This window comes from Manduca sexta, chromosome 9, assembly GCF_014839805.1.
Source record: "Manduca sexta isolate Smith_Timp_Sample1 chromosome 9, JHU_Msex_v1.0, whole genome shotgun sequence".
In the NCBI taxonomy this organism is placed as follows: domain Eukaryota; kingdom Metazoa; phylum Arthropoda; class Insecta; order Lepidoptera; family Sphingidae; genus Manduca; species Manduca sexta.
Genome location: NC_051123.1, coordinates 7,118,223 through 7,137,801, shown reverse-complemented (window position 1 = coordinate 7,137,801; position 19,579 = coordinate 7,118,223). Strand labels below are relative to the sequence as shown.

General features: G+C 34.3%; 1 protein-coding gene across 1 annotated transcript; it reads left to right on the top strand.

The window, feature by feature from the left end:
* The first annotated feature begins 11,817 nt into the window (after positions 1 to 11,817).
* On the top strand, positions 11,818 to 14,848 carry LOC115441370. The gene is made up of 3 exons (XM_030166141.1): positions 11,818 to 12,167; positions 13,758 to 13,929; positions 14,568 to 14,848. The coding sequence occupies exons 1-3, from the start codon at positions 11,925 to 11,927 to the stop codon at positions 14,804 to 14,806; spliced, it is 654 nt and encodes a 217-aa protein (XP_030022001.1). The 5' UTR covers positions 11,818 to 11,924; the 3' UTR covers positions 14,807 to 14,848.
* The last annotated feature ends 4,731 nt before the right edge of the window (positions 14,849 to 19,579 follow it).

Genomic DNA, 19,579 nt, shown 5'->3' with positions numbered 1-19,579 from the left:
TGAGAGGCATCAGCTAGCCAACAACACGGGTAGCGCGTGAGAACTGACCCCGTGACGAATGTCGCGACGTTAAACCTTAAGTGCTTCTCAAGGTCACTCAAATGCTATACAATCATCTATTTGTACTTCTGAACGCTTTGTGGCGTTCAGAAACTTCTGGAGCGAATCGTCATGGCGAATGAAGCGTTAATTTTTTGTGTATTTCGGCATTACATTTGAATTTAGAATGCGTGGTAATGTTTGTTTACATTTCGTTTTATTTAACTTACATTAAACAGTTTTGCTCTTAATCTCGATGGAATTCGATTTTTGAATACCCGTTACTTACTAAACCTAATATAATGTGATTCTAATGGTAAAAGATAATGTGATCTATGTGCAATTTATACCACCGATTTACAGCAATAAAGTAATAATAAATCGTCTAAGGTATAAGGAGCGACTAACATTATTCCTTTGTGAATCGTTCTCGCTAAAATAACATGCACACGTAGGAATCTCGCCAGACATGCATCCGACGTCGGCTGCCAATCAAAAGGGCTTTAACCTAATCCCGGTTAGGATTAAGGAAAAAATAAACGACGGACCCCTCGTGTCCTGCTCAAGCGTTCACGCTTCGCCGCTTGCTGCCTACCACAAACTTACATTTGCCGTCATCTAATATACTAGTAGTCACGCATAAAAAGGTGTGATTATTATTAGTGTATTGAAAATAGAAAATAAAAATATTTAATTAAGTTTTTGATGAGTAACGTGTGTAACAAACAAACAACTGTTCATGTTTTTATATGGCTTCCAAGGTACATAAAAACTATGTTAATTGAGTCTTCTAATTTAAGTACGTTTATGTAATATCTAGATGAGATTACTGATTTGTGTAACCATTTTATTTATTCTAAATTAAAGTGTACCATTACTAACATTGCATGAATCTATTCGCAATACGTGTTAGTTCGTCGCATTCATAGTTTGCGGACGGCAAATATAAAGTTGTAGAGATAAAGTTCGGTATTTGACGCTTGAGGTTTTGCGTTGTAATGTAATTGTTGTAAATATATTGTTTGTTTTGTAAAGTTTCCGCTCGTCTGAGTTGCGGGAAGGTGCAAAATATAATTTTTGTTACGACAAAAAGATAGGTTACTTTTATTATTAATTATTGTTACCAATCGTTCTAAACCAGTAAAGAGTAGAGGTTTAGACTGCCAATACTGTATTGTTTTGCATAGCTGAATGAAATAAGATAGACTACAGGTCTATGTGGAATTGAAACATTGTATCTGAACTAGTCGTTAAGTTCATATTTACAAATTGCTATTATATATTTCTCAATTCTCTGGAATATATAACATTTTTATAAGCTTGATGATATATAGTCAAGATGAAATATATTATATATTAAAATGTTTTCGTGCCATAGATTGGCTTTAGATGTACTTAATGTACATAATGAGAGCATTAATCTATACTAACATATAAAGCGGAAAAGTTTGTTTGAACGCGCTAAGCACAGGAACTACTAAACCGATTTTGACATTTTTACACTAATAAGAAGCTACAGTGTCCCGAGTTCCTGAGTGCCATAGACTACTTTATCCCAGGAAAAGATAAAACGGGACTTTTATCTAGGAAAAACTTCTCAATAGAATAATATTTCGCGAACAATAAATTATTTGCATTTCTTAATAATTAGATTAAACGTCGTAATGTGAATTCAATAGAAACTATTTTCTTCATACATTTTTGGGACCGCCTTGTATGGTTTTTCTCTATTGAAAGTAAAATTTTAAGAAGCGTATCCCTTTCAAAATGTCAACTATTGGTTGTGAAAGGACCACCAACCCATCAAATTATTCTTAAATAGCTAAGTACGATTTACCTTCCCTTTCCATGAAACACCTTTTATACAATGCGGATAAACCAACAATAAGGCGTTGAAATCCATACCTTTGCCGAGCCGCTGAAAAAAAAACAATCCGGCAAAAAGTTGCCACATCGAAAAATAGAAAGGACGTATCCAAAACAGATTATAACAGGCCCTTGTTGTGTTTGTAAACACGGTATGGGTTTCAACAATAGTTTGCAGTAATGTGACACCTTTACTTGATTGGATCGCGTATAAGTAGTTATTGATATTTGAGTTTCATTGTGGCAACACTGGGCGAGGATTGGCGGCAAAATAGGCAAATTGTTGACATTTCAAGGTATTACGTACAGCTGCGTTCAAGGAATATGTATTGTTAATAATGCGATCATTTATTCTTAAATGCGCTTAAATAAAGATGCGTTAAATTTCTTGCATGAATTCACACTTTTATTAAATTATTTTTGTTTGGATTTTGTTTAAATAAAGTCAAATATCTCGCATGAACTTTCACATTTAATAAATTATTTTTGTTTAGATTTTGATTTATGTTTGTTACAAGCGTATGTTTATCAATAACTTGAGTTACTGCGCTGCCAGTTTAAGTGGTTAAGTGGTTAATTAGTATTCAAATGAGTTCCGATTTCAAGCGGTAGACGTGTTTTACGATTCTCATTACTTGCCCTTTGAACTATGGGATCATGATCCTCTACTAAGTAGTACTAGTTAAGAATCTGCTATTACGTCTTCTATATTCGGTGGTTATTTCACTAGTTTCAAGTAATTTTTCTTTGTCAGTTACCGTATTAAACAGCTAATGTAGATAGTTATTACCATTTATTTGGAATCATAGATCAATACAAAAGTCATATTATATATGACTTTTGTATTTGGTTAGCTTATACTTTTATGTAACGAGTAGCTAAAAGATGTGAAACAGGCTCTCGTAGTATAATTCTATAGACAATAATAATAGTATAAATTATAATATTTAAAAATTTAATTCTGAAATATTACGTATACGTCACAAAAATTGCCTTTGTTTTACATTTTTTTCCGTTATCACTTTGTCAAAGAAACCTAAAATATAGATCAATAGTCAAAGTCGTCGTTTAATGAAAATATTCTGCTATTCGCACGAACCCATATTCTTATAGTGTGTACTATATAGACAAAGTTTTATGACCTAAATAATGAACAATTAAAACTAAAGAACATAAGATTGCATAACGATTTCTTATGTTTACGCAAAAAAGAAACCAAAATTGTAAATTGTAGATAGATATTGTAATTTTGACTTTTCGGATGACCAACACCGCAGTACGCCCCATGACCACGAAGGCTGCAAAGTCTTCGAAACGTCGGATAACAAACCGCGAGAAAATCCACAAAATAATATAATTTCAACATAAGGTTGATTATGTCTATAAAGTATGTACATTAATTAATTAAATGTTAGAGACCAACCTGATGCCGTCCCGAACACTACAACACCAATTGCCCTATAAAGAGACTCTAAATTAACAATAATTACATTGAAATCCATAAATATGACCATAAAAGTTATTACTCACCCACTTTTACCAACTAAACTACTAATTAAAATTATTGTTCGTGTATTAACAATAATAATTACATTTTATTATTTAAAGTTAGACCACACAAGCAGCGTATTGACTTGCATTGGGATTTAATCGACCATGTATACTTTCACACAAACTTTGAAATTCAAAACTATTGTTATATTTATGTAGTGTTCGTTGGAATAGAATCCTTTATATTTGGATTGGATTTGGAGATGGGAATCAAGATCTAACTTTACTGATGGTAGGTCCCTCATATGTGAGAGGCGGCTTGGGTAGATACCACCGCAATGTCAAACTGTTGTGTTTCACGTATAACTGCTAGACATAAGACCTAACATCTCAAGTCTCAGGACGGTGAACGAAGTGGAATACCAAATAATACTTTGTAATTTAGTGTTGGTGTTTCTACTATTTATGGACAGTCGTATCGCTTACTATCAGGCGAACGGTAAGCTCGTCTCATCCTTTAAGCAGCAATCAAAAAATACCTAAAACTACTTACGTGAATATAGGCTGTGGTAGAGCCATATTCTACTTAGTTTAGTTTACAGATATAGCCTTAGAGGTTAGCTCAACTGCCTATGAATAGACTAGCCTTTGAATTTTTAATTTTATGTTGGCATTTAAAGTATTTTAAAATAAATTGAAAATTTTAACCTCAAAAAGTAAGGCAGAGGCACAACTCCTATTTTTCTGAACTTATACGTATATGTATTTTATAATGCGATATCCACGTCTATCGATGTTTCGTTCTAGTGCCGTTTGTAAAATCAGAATTTATTGCCCATATCTGAATGTCAATGTCACTTTTTATAAGAGTTAAAATCACTTAACTTTTAATATAAATGTGTGTCAGGGATTACGACTTATTTAATACAATTCATAACACTGGCTGAAAAATAACGCATAGCCTACCGTTGTGAAATTTCGTCACAAATTCTATGTTGGTTTCTAACAAGTAATTTTTGAAAAATCATCTTGAAAGAATATTTTTTACGTTGCGCTACTAGATAAAACAACATATTTGTTTTTGCCTCCGCTAATGTTATGCCAAAAATCATCTATTAATAACAAATAGAAAGATAGAGAGGAGTTGGAAATATTAATTGTCTACTTCCCTCCACAGCAAAGAGTCGTGGTATCGTCAGATTTGTCTGCAGCGTGCATAATTTCATCTATGTCATATATTATCACTGGAAATGTATTAACGAGAACTATTGAAACTGTTCGGCTCAGTGGAATAGTTGTATTACGTGCACTGTAGGACACCGCTCTGAGGTCCCTGGATCCAATCCTCGGTCGGCTAAAATGATATTTGGTTTTCTGTTCTAGGAGTCTGGAGTTTGTGTTTGATATGGTGATAGGATTGTCCCCTATCTCATAATGGGATGCAATATACTTGGCGAAAAGTGGGTGTAGTGGTTGCATCTCAGACTACCCCTTCGGCAATAAAGGTGTGATGTGTGTGTCTCTCAGTAACTACTAAACCGATGTAGTTTTTTTCACAAATTGGAAGCTATATTACTCCTTACTGTTATAGGCTACTTTTTGTCTCGAGAAATATTTATTCCGAAAAACATTTTCACGCGGGCATAAGCTATTATAAATACATACTCACTGATCTTGAAAGTGTTTTATAGAAGCAGTAACTAGGTTTCTACCAAATGTAAAAACACAATGAACTCTGATTTGTCTATAGTAAAATAAAATACAGGGAACGCCACCACCTTATTATTATTATCACGGAAAACTGGAGTGAAGTATACATATGCATTTATACTTTTAAGTCTTGCATTGTGCTTGCAATAGGTTTAAAATTTTTGTTTTTCCCAATGTCCCAATTTGTCAGCCCAAGAGTCAATAACACATCCAATATTTTTTCTATAGGGAGGAGGTACTTTCCATTTAAAAATATATTAGTAAGTCTTCTCCAATCATACTTTATAGAAAGTTATGTGAAATAAGACTCAATACAAAATATTACACGAAATCTCACGCGTTTTCGAACATCATTTATGTAAATTACTTTCCATCTCACAAAGCCTTCAATCATCTAAGTCATCAGAGTAAATTAAACTCGCGGGCGGTTGTATAAATCGCCTTTTACCTATAATTAAAGTTGATTTCGTTAATTAATAACAAAAATTTGTAACAGAAGTCGCCGGCCCACCTGAACAGTAATGACATGTTAATTACTTATTTTATACCGTCATAAATTGATAAAAGGGAGCTGTCATTTAATTTTTAATGTAATTAATCATGGTAATGTCGGACATTTTGAATTGTTCTAATATTTATGAATTTTCATTTTGTTTACGGTAGCTATGATTTATATATACTAAAAAACTGCGTAAATTTGGTTGCCTGATGGTGCCATTAGCATCCTTTCATGCCTGTAATGTCAAGAGAATTTTGTTCTAAACTATAAGGTAAGAAATTGGTCTCAGTTTTGGGCTGTTGGGCAACATCTGTAAGGTACTTCACACGGCCAGCATAATGAACCACAATGTCATTGACATAAGGACTATTGTTTGCGAGTATGTATATCTAAGTTATAAAGGACAGAAGCAAACATGCCCAACTTCCTTATAACCAAAGCCAATGTAAGTACATTATTAATCTTCCATAAAAACAAAGTATATAAGTAGACTAACCAAAATACTGACATTGGCATCGCAGTCTGCTCAGAATATTGTCGGTAGCATGCAAAATTTCGCGTCTGCCCACTCCTGGACTAATGATCGGCGCGCAGATAGCGGCCCGCCTCCCCCGCCCGGGAACGACTTACTAGGGCTGCTGTTACCCTGGTCATATTTTGTTAAATTTTGATTTTGTAGTTTTTGAAAGAGGTGAATTTGGACTTGATGGCTTTTTATGGTTATCGCAATGAGTTACTAGGGACGCTGTTACCCTGGTCATATTTTGTTAAATTTTGATTTTGTAGTTTTTGACAGAGGTGAATTTAGACTTGATTGCTTTTTATGGTTATCGCAATGAGTTAGTAGGGACGCTGTTACCCTGGTCATATTTTGTTAAAATTTTGATTTTGTAGTTTTTGACAGAGGTGAATTTGGACTTGATTGCTTTTTATCGTTATTGCAATGAGTTACTAGAGATGCTGTTGCCCTGGTTACAGTTTTAATTGACCAGCCGAATTATTGGTAAGATTTAGCAACCTTTGTGAAACTTTTGGGAAATGTTCCTCATATTTAAGCATTTCCATGGGGTCAGGGGTGTAACTGAAGGAAAGCAGTTGTAAATATAAATAGATGACTATCATATTTTACAGCTCTACTGAAATAGTTAGACGTTTATGAATACGTGATGTTGACATCAAAGTCGTAAATAAGTATTCAATATTTAATTAAGTATATACAACTGATATTTTTATATCCTCGAAATAATCTATTTTTATAATTGTCATAGTATATTATATTCACCCCAATTACATATTTAAGACAATTACATACAAAATACAGTTCAATAATAAATTTAAATGTGGCCAATCTGTGTCGAGTCCCAATAGGTTTTATTCAAATAACAAAACAAGTGTGTGCTCAACGGAAAGAAACTTTCACGGGAAACTACAAAACATTTTTCCCAATGGACAACCCTACGCAGCGGCGTCTACTTCTGTAATGAAGCAATTTAAATGCATGAGGCAGGGCGCGCGAGCGTTTGGTGGGGGGATGACCAATCATAAATCAGAACCTAACTACGAGAGCAGCACGAGTTAATTTAGACTTTATGATTATAAATATATGGTTGAAAGTTATTTATCAATTTTCAAAAGTTCTGCTGTTTTGTGCTGTACAATAAATGGTAGGTATGGATGATAGTGGCTGTGCGGGGTAAGTACGGTATATCTCAGCAGGTAGAGGATTATAGGAGGGTACGGAACTACAGACGCGAAAATGTTTTCCTAACTTATTCGGCACAGTGAAAGGAAAAGTCGACACGAAAGTGATATCACTTGGTTCTGAGTAGAGGTAATTTTATTTTGACGTAAAGTTACAGTATTGGAGCGAATATCTTTGGTAATAATGTTGAGTATTGTATGATAATGTTTTTACCGTGTTCACTTTAAAGTTTTTGTTAGTTTGCTGTAAAAACGAACTCGTTACATACGTTTATGTAAGGAAGACTAAAAAATATACAAAGTAATGAAAATAGTTTTTCTCTGAATAATTATAGAAATTCTAAAGTTAATTTACTGACGCTTTAGTGGTACATTGTTAGTACACATAGTCACGTAGATAAGTAGGTACTTTCTCCGCGAAATCAAAAAATGATATAGGTAAATATTATGTAGTATAGATATATTATTAATACTACGTGATAGGTAGATGGCGAGGGTTTTCAGCGAGTATAAAAGTGGTCAGCCCGAGGGCATATCTTGTAGTATTCAGTTTATGCGTTATACAAGACAGCGTACTTGAAGCTCACACATCTCAAGTAGGTACTCAGGGGCTGACTATACTGACGTACTAAGCGCAAAAGCGGTATGTTAGGGAAACCTTATTTCGAGATAATCGCAGTTTTGTTAATACAGTTTTATAGTTTTGTATGTAAAAATGAGATAGACACTCTTTTAAAGTTTTTGAACAAGTTCTAAACAAGATACAGTTATTTAGGTAAGTTCATTGGGTGGGTATTTCTTTCAGCTATCTGACAACATAAAAATTAAGATTTTGATTTTTTTAAGATACCGTTATTGAGCTTAGCACGGCAGTATAGGGTGGCATGACGGCAAATGCACGAGTCCTCGGCTTGAAGGATCCCCAAACTGGGAGAACTACACTAGAGGACAGACTTGATAGCTTTTGCAAACAAAAATAGTCTTATTGTGACCTGAAAAAATACGTCGGATTTTGCATTGGCGAGAGGCGCTATTTTATGCAAGCACTTGTGATTCTGCAGTTGGAAGACATAGAAGCAACTGTTAAGTAAGATTATTATATTAAAATGTTTAGGGCTATGGCGGTGGACGAATAATAAAAAATATGAATCTATATCCACATAGTTTGGTACATTTAATATGTATCTTAACTCGATGGTTTTAAGACACAAAATACATTAACTTCTAAATTTCTAAACCTAATTGTATTTCTTTCGTAATTTATATTTAGGGTTATGCCGTTGGATAAATAATAGAAAAGTTATATCGTTCGGCATTGTTTCGAATGTATGTTAACTTGAAGTTTAGTTCAGATAAAACAGAGGCTAACTTAGTCAAGTGTACTCTTTATTGTAATCGTTTTGTTGGCTTTTAAATACCTCATGTATATGAAATTAAGGAACGCGACTATTGGAGATTCTCGCCTAATATGTAGGAATCATAGAGCTTTCCTTAGTTTTTGCTATTCGAATAAGTAAGCGTTCATCTATAATATATATGTTTTTTTATTAGACCATAATTTCAAATTGCAATAATCACTGCACTAGAACAGTCCCGTACTGCAGGATTTAAATGATTAAAAAATGAATTTATGTGTGTTAAAAATATTGTTTTAAAGCAATCAAGGTGAGCGGACTAGTTCGCTATCTTAGAAGCTAGTTAGTAGAATATGATATTAATATGAGCTGTTTGTACTGTGGCTATTTATAATTATTATCTGCTAGACCGACCAGGTTGACTTACTTATTGCATCTCGGTATTCTTATAATCTATTACATCGTATATCAGGTCATGAATATTTTAGAAATTACACTCACGCCTTTTATCTTCGAAAGGGTAGGCAGACGCAAATGGTACGCTCACTTTGCGCCGTGTGTATCGCTCCATGATGTGATAGGGGGTGAGCTTGTCGTCATATCGGGCATAAATTCCAGACTCAAGGCTAATACTGCGAAAAACTCGATATCAATATGCCTGACGCGAGGATCAAACTCGAGACTCTAGCACAGCAGTCTCACAGTAACACAAATACGCCAAGTTAATTCAAAAATTACGAGACGAGACAGAAGACTCCAGTTGGTTGTATTATATTGTACTATATTGAACTTAAAAAGATCCTTAACCGCGGTGGCAAGGAAACCAGTAAGTCACCTTCCGATCCATTAATATCGCGGAGGGCATTAATTTATATCCATTCAGTACAAGAGCCCTCGATCCGCCGTCACTCAGAGCTCGATCGCGCCCACTTAAATCGGCATAGGGTTGCTCTATGTTTAAGATATTTCGTGTTTTGGATATCATGAATTTGAATTTAGATTGTTTTTTATACTTGGGTTGCTGGTTAGACGATAACGCACAAATTGCTAAATAATTTATATTTATAATTTTAAGTACTACAAAATTTTAATCTTCACCACATGAATTTGAGACTTCTATTTTCACATAGATGAAGTTATAATTAATTAAAAAGGCCTTTAAAAAACTTTCCAATAATAAACTAAAAACATAAAGCAATCAATTATTGTAGAAAAAGAAGCATATAATTATATTCCATTACACAGCCCTGCAAGACGCTGTCAGGACGTGCGCCCGCGGCGGCGTCACGTCTGCGAATGACAGCCCGCACTCGTCCTACCCACATTTCACCTGCACTAGCTTAGACCGATTGGCGCTTTGTTTGCAACTCATACAATTTTTATTGTTTAATTTGTGTAGAGATAATGTATTGTAAAGAAATATGTGTGTATGTGTGTGTAAAAAATGTATACTCAGTAAAGAAATTTTGACAGTTTTAACCTATTTGATAGATATTGTATTCAATAGAAAAGTACATAGAACTTTTTATCAATTGTTAAGGAGAGTTGAAATCACAAAGCAATTACGAAGTAGCACCGTTTGTTTATATAAGACTTTCTATGGAAAGGTGGTTTTACGAACATTTATAAGTTATAACATAAATCATGAATGTACGCCCACTGCGTGTTGGTTACGCCTCACACTAGCCGTTATAACTATTAAGATTCGTATGCATGAACCAAAACGTGGTGTTTATCAGATATCTTTAGATTGAATGAAATTTATGTAAATATAGCTGCGTGAAAATATACAATAACATTTTAACGGTCTGATAACCATTATTAAATAACAAAATGTATACCTTATTATATTGTTTATATTTATATTACATTGTTTTAATTGTTCCTTTTCACTAATGGAGTATTTTGAGTAAAAGAAAAATTAATTAAATAAATTAAATAAACAATCTGAAAATACTATTGCAAGCGTACGTGTGAATATTTATATTTGTATCCAAGGTTAAACATGAAATCTCTAAGTAAGCCATCTCTTCTATACTTATTTGAAAAAAGAACAAAATCTAATCGGAACGGTATACTTTTTTTAATTTTCCACTGCCACCGCTGGGCGGCGAAGTCATTAAATACAGCCTCGCGTTCTGTCATTGAACATAACGACTGGTAATAATATTCCGCCCACCAATTCCACCTATTCCGAAGATACGCATCGGTGGCCGGTCGCGTAACGCCCACGGTACAACAAATGAGCCGAACTGTACGGGGGCACGGCAGCCAACCCTAGAATTTCATTTTCAGAATCATGATAAATACTGGCCATGTACAAATGCCAAACGGAATGAAGGTCGTAATGTTATGAAAGAAAATAATTGCAAGCAATTAAATATATACAAACTAATTAGCGTGAACATCGGCCAGTAACTCGTAGCGTATGTTCATGTACAATGTCACAAAATATTTCATAATTATTGGCTTTCACTTCGAATAAACACATTGTCAATTGTTATTTCATTTATTCTGGTCAAAACAAGTTATGATATCATTTGCTACACGCGTGCTGCCATTTATAAAAATATCAACTATACAAGCTATTTTTAGAATTATAACTCAATTAACATTTGGCGGTAATTGGAGCAGTTGATTTGGAGTATGAAAGTCTATTAATTTTAATTGCAAAAATTTTACAGTTATTGAAAAAATAAAAACACTACTACAAGCATTGCTATATCCCTGAAGATGGTAGGCGAAGGTGTAACTAAGGCACCCATTTCTCGCCATTGCATGGAACGGAATCCCATGTGTCCAATGTGATACCAACGAGCCATTACCACCATAATCATCACACAGGAAGCCCACTGCTAAGCATAGGCCAAAAGGCTTCCAGACTGTTCTGTTAGAAGTCATTGAGGCCACAAATTTCTTACTCCGGCCTGCTACTGAGCAGAAAAACTCAATACAACTTTATCCGAGCCGCGATTTCAAAATCAACCATTTTTTTATGGATAGGGGATATTGTAGATGTTTAAGACAAGCCAACAAAGCCAACAAAACATGAAGTACAATGAGTAAAGAGCTAATGTACGATGTTTAAAAGTCTACATGACACAAACATAGGAAACAATCCGACATAACATACATCGTTCACACACTAAGCCTTTATTATGGGACACAATTGAACCAGGCGTTTCATTCCGCTTAGAGCGCTTTAAGCGCTTGCACTAGTTTCTTCAAGACAATACAGTAAAGCAGTCCAAAATAGACTTAAAATGGACTTAATAAAGCATTTATTTATATTGACGCTTTTTGTAAGCACAGTTGTTAGTGATTTGATGAAGAATATAAAACCGGAGTTTTACAAACAGAATGATGAAGCGTGCAAGGTGTTGGAAAAGGAGCCGTATTTCGACATAGATCAAGTGGTTGGCAAGCCCTGGAGAATATATTATACGTGGAACATGAAACTAGATAAAAAATGCTTGGACATGAACTTTAAGAATGCCACACAATCGGTCAGTTATGTTTTTATAGTAATTGTAAAATGTTGCCAGATATTGTAACTTTGACTTTTCGGACGACCAACACCTTAGTTCCTCAGTGACAATTTTTTTAAAAGTGTAGTTTAGAGGGTTTTCGGAGTAAACCCTCGACATATTACGATTTACAGGAAACATTGATCTTGACTAATTATCGACGCCATTATAATAATTTGTGCAAATAATATTGATTTATATCATGCCTGATAATGATTTTAAAATACCCAGCTTGGTATGCCTTTGGCATATTAATATATGATTGATTGATTATTAATGATAGGATTTATTACTTCTTAATAATGCTGAGGCCACTAAGGTTAATGTCAACGTCCATTATCGAAATAAATATGGCGTAAAATGCTGCGTAAATCAAAATCACATAGCAAATGAAAAACCATATGTTTACATCGTTATCAAATTGTAGACTGGCATCGTGGGTGCATACATACATTACGTCTGGACTGATTTGATAATAAAATAATTATTATTTTGCTAGAATAACTCTATAGATAAATTTTCTATAGCATGCATGGATCGGTTTTTCTGGAACTGTGTCGCTGTCTCACACAAAACCAACGTAAAGTGACATCTATTATCGTTTTATACGGCGGCTGATATTTCCGAGGTCGATCACTTTTCTGTCTTCCTTCATCTCTCTTATTTTCCTTTACCTTTCATTTAGGACCTGCTGCGTATCCATGATGCTTCTGAATTTATGGGTGTTTTTTTATTGGGGCATAACAAAGTGACGCCACTGCACCTGATGGTAAGTGGAGTGGGGTCCAAAATAATGTCGACTGACTAGAGATGATTAACCCTCGACAAACGAGATTATGCCGGTCATTTGGAACCGGATATACTCAGGCGGATTCTGAAACGCGATACACTTACTTGGGCCATTATGGCGGGTTTTAACATCTTATGTACGGCGGTCGCTATCTGGGAGGATATAAAATACATCCTACCAAAGTCACTGTTTATTAGCAGTGGAGATGAATTCACGTTAGGTAACCCACTGACATATTACCAGTGGCGAAGGGTGATATTTTCCGAAGCGAAACTTGACGCATATAGATACTACTAATATGCATGATTGCAGTCTACAAATCGTTAATTGAAAATTAGATTTAACATAAGATACGAAAGGAAGCCGACAAGAATATATGAACCCTTCGCAACTGATATAATAAAAAAAAATATTAAACATATTATATTATAAATCCTTAATAAGCGGCGATAGCCTAGTTGGTTGTGGAACGGACTGCCCAGACGAATGTCCGCAGGTTTCTAATCCCAACGGCACACACCTCTGATTTTTCTAAAATCATGTGTGTATTCTTTGTGAATTTATCGTTCGCTTTAACGGTGAAGGAAAACATCGTGTAGAAACGTGCACATCTGAGAAATTCTCTATAGGAATTTCGAAGGTGTGTAAAGTCTACCAATCCGCACTAGGCCAGCGTGGTGGACTAAAGCCTAATCCCTCTCAGTAGTAGAGAAGGCCATAGAAGTATATAATACAGGGCTGATATTATTATATTATTATAACTCCTTGTTTTGCTTTAGACGATCCACCGAATCTGGAACGATATGTACGAGTACCTCGAGATGCAGCCCAACTGGGAGGCAGCCACGCTCCACGTGACCATGGGGAAGGCGCGCCACGAGCTCCTCCTGTTCGCGGACCAGGGTCCCGCTGGCAGCTTCGTCGGTGTCCCGAATGTTGTTAGAGATGGGAGTGGGTATTAGTATCTTACTTTCTTTCTATAACGAAAATGTTTGGATGTTTGATTGATTAGATGTTAGTGTACTAGACTACTAAAGGATTTAGATGAAATTTAACACAGGGATAAACACGGCCTAGATTAACATATAGACGAATTTATTACTTCATATCTCGGTAATTTACTCCCGTTGGTAATATTTGCATTTAAATCTATTTTTTAAGTAAATGGATCTGACGTCGTATAAATGATACAACGGATTGCTATAGTGATTTTGGGTTTTTGTAGAGGGAAAGATTTTAAACGCGGGCGAAGCCGCGAGCTACCTCTAGTGCGTTGTATTTTTTGTACGGGTGTGGCAGAGTGAAAGCCACTGCAATATAAGTAGATAATATTCGGAATTTATCGCGGTTTTTTATATTTCTATAAGAAATGTATAATTGTAAAGAGTAGGTAGATATTGTTACGTTGATTTTTCGACGACCAACACCTCAGGACCCCCGTAACTATGAAGGCTGCAAAGTCTTCGAAATATAAGGTGAAAATTAAAATATAAAAAACAGCAATAAAATCTGAAAACTAATATTATATCCATCTAACATTTGCGTAAACATTAAAAAATCATTAGCTTCAACATATAATTATCTTCCAGACATATCGCCAACACGCAAAGCAGTCCCTCTCCTAAAATTCCGGATGAAATTACTCCGTGCTGGTCAGTTTCTGCTCATGATGGATTGCCACATGGGAGTCGCCTCTCTCTCGGCCAGGGCTGATCAGATGCCGTACAGGTCTGAGATAGAGCGAACTGCTGCAGAACTCCACCTCGGAGATGGGTTTCCAGCATGCCTGAACGACACGAATAAAGATGAGAAATTCTTTGTGCAATAAAATTGTTTTTGTTCTTTTATGGTTAATAAATGCAATACTCTATATCCGTGTTTTAGTATATACACAAAGAAAAAAGTATTCCTGTGACAGAATTCAATTTAAGTTTTAGGGCCATTTTATCTTTGTGATACATGGGGCCGAATGCCTGTCGGTTATGTCTGCCTATAAATAAAATTAAGGTTTAGCCAAAACTTTATATCATGTAGTACAAGACATAACAATGCATGAAGAACACCGTATCAATATACTTCGTGAGAGAAATACATAAACTGTAGCATATGTAACCAGTAAAATTTTCGCATACGACCTACCACCAAATTTTTATGCTACATATTATAAAATAAGAGTTTAAACAGAAACAACAGTAGGTCTACAAATGAATGCGTCGGTAGCGTAGCTATTTTTACTGAGTGCCATTCCGTAGCATGAAATTTGTGATCTATATGGTGGTAGACCAGCTTCCTATTATAATATGAAACAGAACAAATAAGATGAAAACCGGATGCCCTGGTTGCACTCCTATCTCTTTGGGCATAAAGGTGTGCTGTGTATTTGCTTTGTATATGTTTTTAATAATTAGCACAGCTACACTGTACAGTCAGCCACAAAAATAGTTGAACAAATTCGAAATTTCGAATCGCGTTTCACCTTTTGTGTCGTTATGAGCAATCGTTTTTAATTTAATGAAATAAAATTCAAACTGTTGACTTTATTTTTGATAAAGAAAAACTAGAATATCTGTTGAAGCGTTTTGAAATGTTGAATTTTTTCAACTACTTTCGTGGACTGTACATATAACAGCAGTTCAGGTTACATTGGAATTAAAATAATAGTTTAATCACTAATATGTACAAGCACAGCGTACATAACATTCGCATTTAAGCGAGTAATAATTTTTATAAATTATCAAATCAGTAATGCCACACATAATATAAATAACAAACGTTTTTTTAACTAGAGAAAGAATTCGTTATATACAATATAGAGATTAAGATACGATCAACAAAGATGTAACAGCAAACTAAAACTACACCAAATGATAATGTTATCCGAGAAAGAATCTCAACAATCCATATTAATAAACAATTATTTATTATGATATGCCGGTTAATGAAAATAAAAACAAATTGCAACTATAAATCATCCGACCGTGTTTCGGCAAATGCATTCACTGTTCGTTACAAGTACTCAGTTGAAAAATAGTGTTATATTTACATATTATAATAATTTATCAGTGTATTTTGTACCGACAAATATTTGTAGAATCTTCAGTAACACAATTACATAGTTTATTCTAGTATAATAATAGCCAACTGACCTAGAACCTTCTGTTGGTTTAAAAAAAATATAATTAATTACTTCCCTATAACATTAAAATAGAGAAGTTGGAAATTATGAAAATTCTAACATATCAGTTATTCGTAATTTTGTTCCAATTTGGACAAACATTGGAGAGCCAACAAACAGAGCCACAGTATACGATGATAAACGTGGACAACTGGACTTCCTGTGAAGAATTCCTCAACAACACTTCGTTCAATGCCAGTTCTCTTCTGGATATTGATTGGCAGATATTCTTCTTTTGGAACTGGATGAAAGAAGAGAGTTATCATATGAGATTTAGCGTCCCTACACCTTCGGTTAGTTTACAGTGTTTTGTTTCATTACATACTCATGATATCATAAAACATTCATTCATTCATTCATTCATTAATCTTATACAACTATGGTCTAATATAGGTAACTCATATTTAAAAGTTGTTTATGGTAGGGATGACTTGTTATAGGTGAAAATATTATAATATTTTTCAAATCGTTTCGATTCATGTTTGAGTGTAACATCTTAAGAGGTTAATAAAATACTTTGCTAATTAACAAAATGATACTGTTAAATTAATATTTTAAATGATATTCAATTTCCATAATATTAGTGGTCGTCCAGTAGTTGGCATTTGATCGTCGAATTTAGAATACCTTTTTTTTATTAGAGTTGAATGACGAGACGAGAATTCCGCTCGCCTAACGGGAAGCGATACGACCGCCCATAAACAGTAGCAAACCATACAGAACTTTGAGTTACAAAGTACTGCATGGCACTCCACTGCACTCGTCACTCTGAGGCACTATATGTTAAGTCTCGTAATGCCCAGTAATTACGTTGCTATAATGTCTTTCAAACCGGAACACAACACTACGCGATTTTTATGTCTACCAGTAGTAGTGTGAACTACTACTGGTAGACATAAAAATCGCGGTGGCACCTAGCCAGACGGCCCTCGCATATAAGAGACCTATTAATGGTACCAGTTAATATATTTGTATCACATAATATTATACAAACAATATGTTTTTCTGTACTCTGTCTCTATACGAACTTTAATTATGTCACATATCATACTCCTGCGTGCGCGCAATATACTTAAAAAGGGGCAGAAAGATTTTGCTTCATGTATAATTAAAATATAGATATATGCGAGATTATTGCATCAATTTATTCTAACAAGCAATTGATTTCAGTTATTAGCTCGTTTTAGACAAGAATTAGACGCGGATATAAAGCCGCCAGTGAATTGGTCGGAGGCGGACTTGTTCATGGAATCCTCGATCGACTTCAGCGCGTTGCTGGTGAAAGCCGGTCACTCAGGACTCTACCGGCTCATTTCATCCATGGCTTTTGAATGTTGGTAGTATATTTTAAGTATAATTAAAAAAAACACTCATCATGCCTCTATCCTCGGAGAGGTAGGCAGAGGTGAAACCAGAGCACTATAATAATTTGCGTTACTCGCAAATATATCCTAGTGAAGGATTGTTCTGGGAATAAAAGTCCCATTTGCGTAATTTCCGGGGATATAACTCCACATGCTATATGAATGCCAAATTGTATCCAAATTCCTAGAATAAACAATTAAAGTCTATCTTCACTAAATTTCATATTTATAATTTTGGGAAGAAATAAATAATGAGGGCGACAACTAAACAGTACCTAAAGAGCGAGCAGCATTATAGTAGCAATAAGGAATCTTTTATAACCAATAAATTATTCAATTTCATTAATAAATTACACTAATTATACTCTTTTTTTACAGATAAAGACATTCCAAGCCCCATTTTTGCCTTCAAAGTGGTGGAGCCAGGGTACTTGGGTATCCTCAACTGCAAATTCCGACTTTGTTATGCTTTAGCTCCTGTTGATAAGATGCCTCATTATGATCATGTAAGTCTGATCTATTATTACATTACATGAACGTATTTGTTGAATTTTTTTTTAAGAATTAAGCGTTATGTATATTGTAAATTTGCAATATCTTCGTCGGATATTTTATAATTTTTAACCAACTTCAAAAAAGAAGGAGGTGCTCAATTCGACTATATTTTTCATGTCTTATTGAAAGTAACCTCACATTTTAGGCATGTGTGTGTGCAGTCGCTGTTAAATGATTGCTGAGAAATAAATAATTGTATTTTAAAATTTAAAAATAGAAGTTGTACATGTTAAGCAGCCTTCATTTGTTATTTAAACGCTCAAATATTTTACAGCTTGAAGAAGCAGCAAAGACCTTAAACTTTTGGGGGGAGTACAATCGTACTTTTGTGTATATCAAACCAAACCCATTACCACCACCAAAAGATGACTTTCAAGATGACGACGATGACCAGCAAGTGGAGATAATGGGCAAGATGCAATTCTTATAATATACCAATAAAACTTTGCACAAATAAAATGTGTATTTTTATTATCTAATTGGGACTCTTTACTTGAGCGGACTTGTGAAAAACTAGTTTAAATAAGTAAATAAATGAATCGGTAACTCCTAAGTAAACTATCGTACCTGGAAAAATAGCGACATTCACTTTTTTATTGGGTTTACTACCATACCCACCTAGTTAAAAAGTTAATAAGCGACAAAAACACTTCATTAAAAATGTTCATTTATTAACTTTAAAAAAGTGAATATTGGCATTTTTTTCAGATACGATAGTTTAATTAGGAGCCATCGAAATATCCCATTTGTAAGAAATAAATGCCTTATCTAAAACTATGTAAGATAGGATTAAAATATTACATCTTACCTTTACGTAAGCAGTACGTCCGGACTCCGACAAGTTAAGTCAGCAAAACTAATTGTATGACGAAAAATTTTAAACAAAATAAATGGCGTGTGACGGATGCTTCATTGTAATATTTACTTTAAAAAACAACTTCTAGAATAGCCCAATTTTAATTTCATGTTTTCGAGTCTTTTCCTTCATTTCCTATTCTTCAGTTTTGTAACATGTTGTGTCAACACACAACGATTTAACCAACACGTTCGCGGAAACACAAACCATTCGTTGACATGAATTATGTTTGCAGTCAGGAGTTTGAAACTCATCAATGTTGATATTACTTAACATTAAATTTTATGAATTATTTAAATTTTTCCCAGAACATCAATCAGGTACTTAACTGGACTATAATATTATGATTATATTATGACTATTACTTATCACAATATTGGCTATCCATAAATATACTAAATGTTCTTAAAACTTCAATCGAATGTATTATTTAGAAGAACGGGCTATAAAATACAATATATGTAGGTTGGGGATTTCTTAGCACATTGGGTTATAAATTCGTAAATTATTCTTATACGAATAATCAAAATAATTTTAAAGAGGTTTATTATAAATGTAATAAAAATTCGATAAAGGTTTAAAACCTCTGCCTCACTTAACGATGTTCACTATAAAGACAAAAGAAATAGAGACACCATCGATTCGCGGAAA